This window comes from Sus scrofa, unplaced genomic scaffold (assembly GCF_000003025.6).
Source record: "Sus scrofa isolate TJ Tabasco breed Duroc unplaced genomic scaffold, Sscrofa11.1 Contig2674, whole genome shotgun sequence".
In the NCBI taxonomy this organism is placed as follows: domain Eukaryota; kingdom Metazoa; phylum Chordata; class Mammalia; order Artiodactyla; family Suidae; genus Sus; species Sus scrofa.
Genome location: NW_018085147.1, coordinates 3,981 through 6,383, shown reverse-complemented (window position 1 = coordinate 6,383; position 2,403 = coordinate 3,981). Strand labels below are relative to the sequence as shown.

At 40.8% G+C, this 2,403-nt stretch overlaps 1 protein-coding gene across 1 annotated transcript; it reads right to left on the bottom strand.

Annotated features, from left to right (window-relative positions):
* Window positions 1-964: 964 nt before the first annotated feature.
* On the bottom strand, window positions 965-1,906 carry LOC100522302 (olfactory receptor 7E24-like; the record flags this gene model as incomplete). Its single annotated transcript, XM_003123268.2, has 1 exon — window positions 965-1,906. A coding segment is annotated over one exon (942 nt), but the record flags the coding sequence as incomplete, so codon positions are not given.
* Between the last annotated feature and the right edge of the window lie 497 nt (window positions 1,907-2,403).

Sequence of the window (2,403 nt, the reverse complement as noted above, 5' to 3'; positions counted from 1 at the left end):
GATCATTCAAGGGTCTATCAAGAAAAGGACAAGCTATTTATTCGAGTTAAATGAACTGAGCGTAGAGAATTGGTTAAATAGCTACAAGAGGACAGTCAAAAAAATGGAACTGTGTGGTTAACAGATAGAAGCCAATAAATACCAAGGGCTTAGGGGTAGAAAAGGAGTAGTGAACTTAACTCTTGATTGGGGTAAATGAAACTTACTAAGCATTATTTAAAGTATATAAGAAGAAAGCCATATGGAAGATAGAGCAGTGATTTCAAAAGAACCACCCTGTTATCACAAGATAAGAATAGAAGGGTGATTTGGGGGCAGAGAGACAGTACCTTAATGACCAGCACAAATGAAGATCTTATGATATTGAAGGACAATGTATTTGAGGACATTGCCTGGAGTCGTAATAAGCTCTTTTGTAACTTATCCTTTCGAGGTTGATCTCTTGAGACAATGACAACTAAACCTTTCCAAGTGCTTTTAAAAACTCCTACCTAGATACACACCAGTCCAACTAAATCAGGATCTCTGGTAATGAGCCCAAGTCCTCAGTATGTATAAAACACTCAGGGGATTCTGTAAAATCCATACTTGAGGACCAGTGTACTGCATGCTCAGACATTACTTGAATAAACAGATTTGACAGATGCAAAAGTTTTGTGGAAAAGAAACAGTAATAATGGAAAAAGGTGAAAACATTCAGTATGTAAAAGAGAGTTGTACATTTCTTCTGGATACCATGGTATTTGAGGGGAACCTCTTATGCATTCATTATGATGTACAATGGATCCCAGAATATTCCCACAATCCAACTAAAAATGAATCAAAAGAAGTAATATCCACTTTTGAAACATAGAGAGGACTGAAATAACAGTGTGACCAAAGAAGCAGTATTCATTGGTCTGCAAGTTTAGGTTTGCTCATTTTTTCAATCTATATTTCAAAAAGATTTTCCCACAAGCTGGTATTAAGTTGTTCTGCGAAGGATCCTCCATAGAGCCCTCTTTATGTCCCTGTTCCTCAGGCTGTAGATGAAGGGGTTCAGCATGGGGGTGACCACGGTGTACATCACTGAGGTTTCCACATCCTTCTTGGGAGATGGCGACAATGCTGATCCAAGGTAACCATCAATAGCTGTTCCATAAAATAAGCAAACAACTGACAGATGGGAGCCACAGGTGGAAAAGGCTTTATACTTCCCAGCTGATGAGGAGACTCTCAAAACTGATGAAACAATTTTATAGTAAGAGAAAAAGATCCCTGAGATAGGGAGAAAACCAGAGATGGTGCCAACACAATACACAATAATGGTGTTGGTGAAAGTGTCAAAACAGGCAAGTTTGAGGAGTTGAGAAGGGTGACAGAAGAAGTTTGAAATTTCCACATCCTTAAAGCAGGCAACTTGTAGGACAAGCAAATTGTGCAGCTGAGAGTCCAAAAGACTAACAAAAACAGACACCCAAACTAAGAAGCAACAGAGGCGTGGGCTCATGATGCCTGGGTAGTGCAGTGGGTGACAGATGGCCACAAACCTGTCATAGGCCATCACAGTCAGAAGAGTACCATCCATATGTCCAAAAAGGATGAAAAAAGACATCTGCGTCAGGCAGCCCACATAGGAGATGACTCTGCTGTGAGTCTGGATGTTCACAATCATCCTGGGGACAGTGGTGGAGATGAAGCCCATGTCAGCCAATGACAGGATGGAGAGGAAGAAGTACATTGGGGTGTGGAGGTGGGAGTCAGAGGTGACAGCCAGGATGATGAGCAGGTTCCCCAGCATGGTGACCAGGTACATGGACAGGAACAGCCCAAGGAGGAAGGGCTGCAGGTCTGGATCCTCTGAGAGGCCCAGGAGGAAGAAGTCTGAGACACTTGTTAGATTTTGTGGTTCCATTTGTGTGGACACCTTTGGAACAAGAAAAGAGGGTTGGAAGAAAGGAAGCAAGCAAGTGGGCATGCAGCACGATTGCCATATTTTGAACTCAAGCAAATCACAAAAAAGTATTGACACTTGGAGTCATTGACTGCAGAATATTTCTCTGTATTTCGAATCCTATCTTCTTGGAAATCTTTCCTCATTTGTTTGTTATTCACCTCTTCGTGTACACATTTACTTTTGAAACACTCGACTGAAGATTAACAGAGGAGCAAGAAAATTAGAAATAATAAATCTATGATCATAGTAAAAACATCTACTTCTTTAAGAAAGAAAGAGAGTGCAATAATACCCTTCATGCTTTAACATAAAAATACTAATAATTTTAAACATTAAGAAGCAGTTAAAAATCCTATATTCAACCACAAGTCTCTTCTCCAAATCCATGCCTGATGGGAGGGGGAGGGAGTGGGAGGGATCGGGAGCTTGGGCTTATCAGACACAACCTAGAATAGATTTACAAGGAG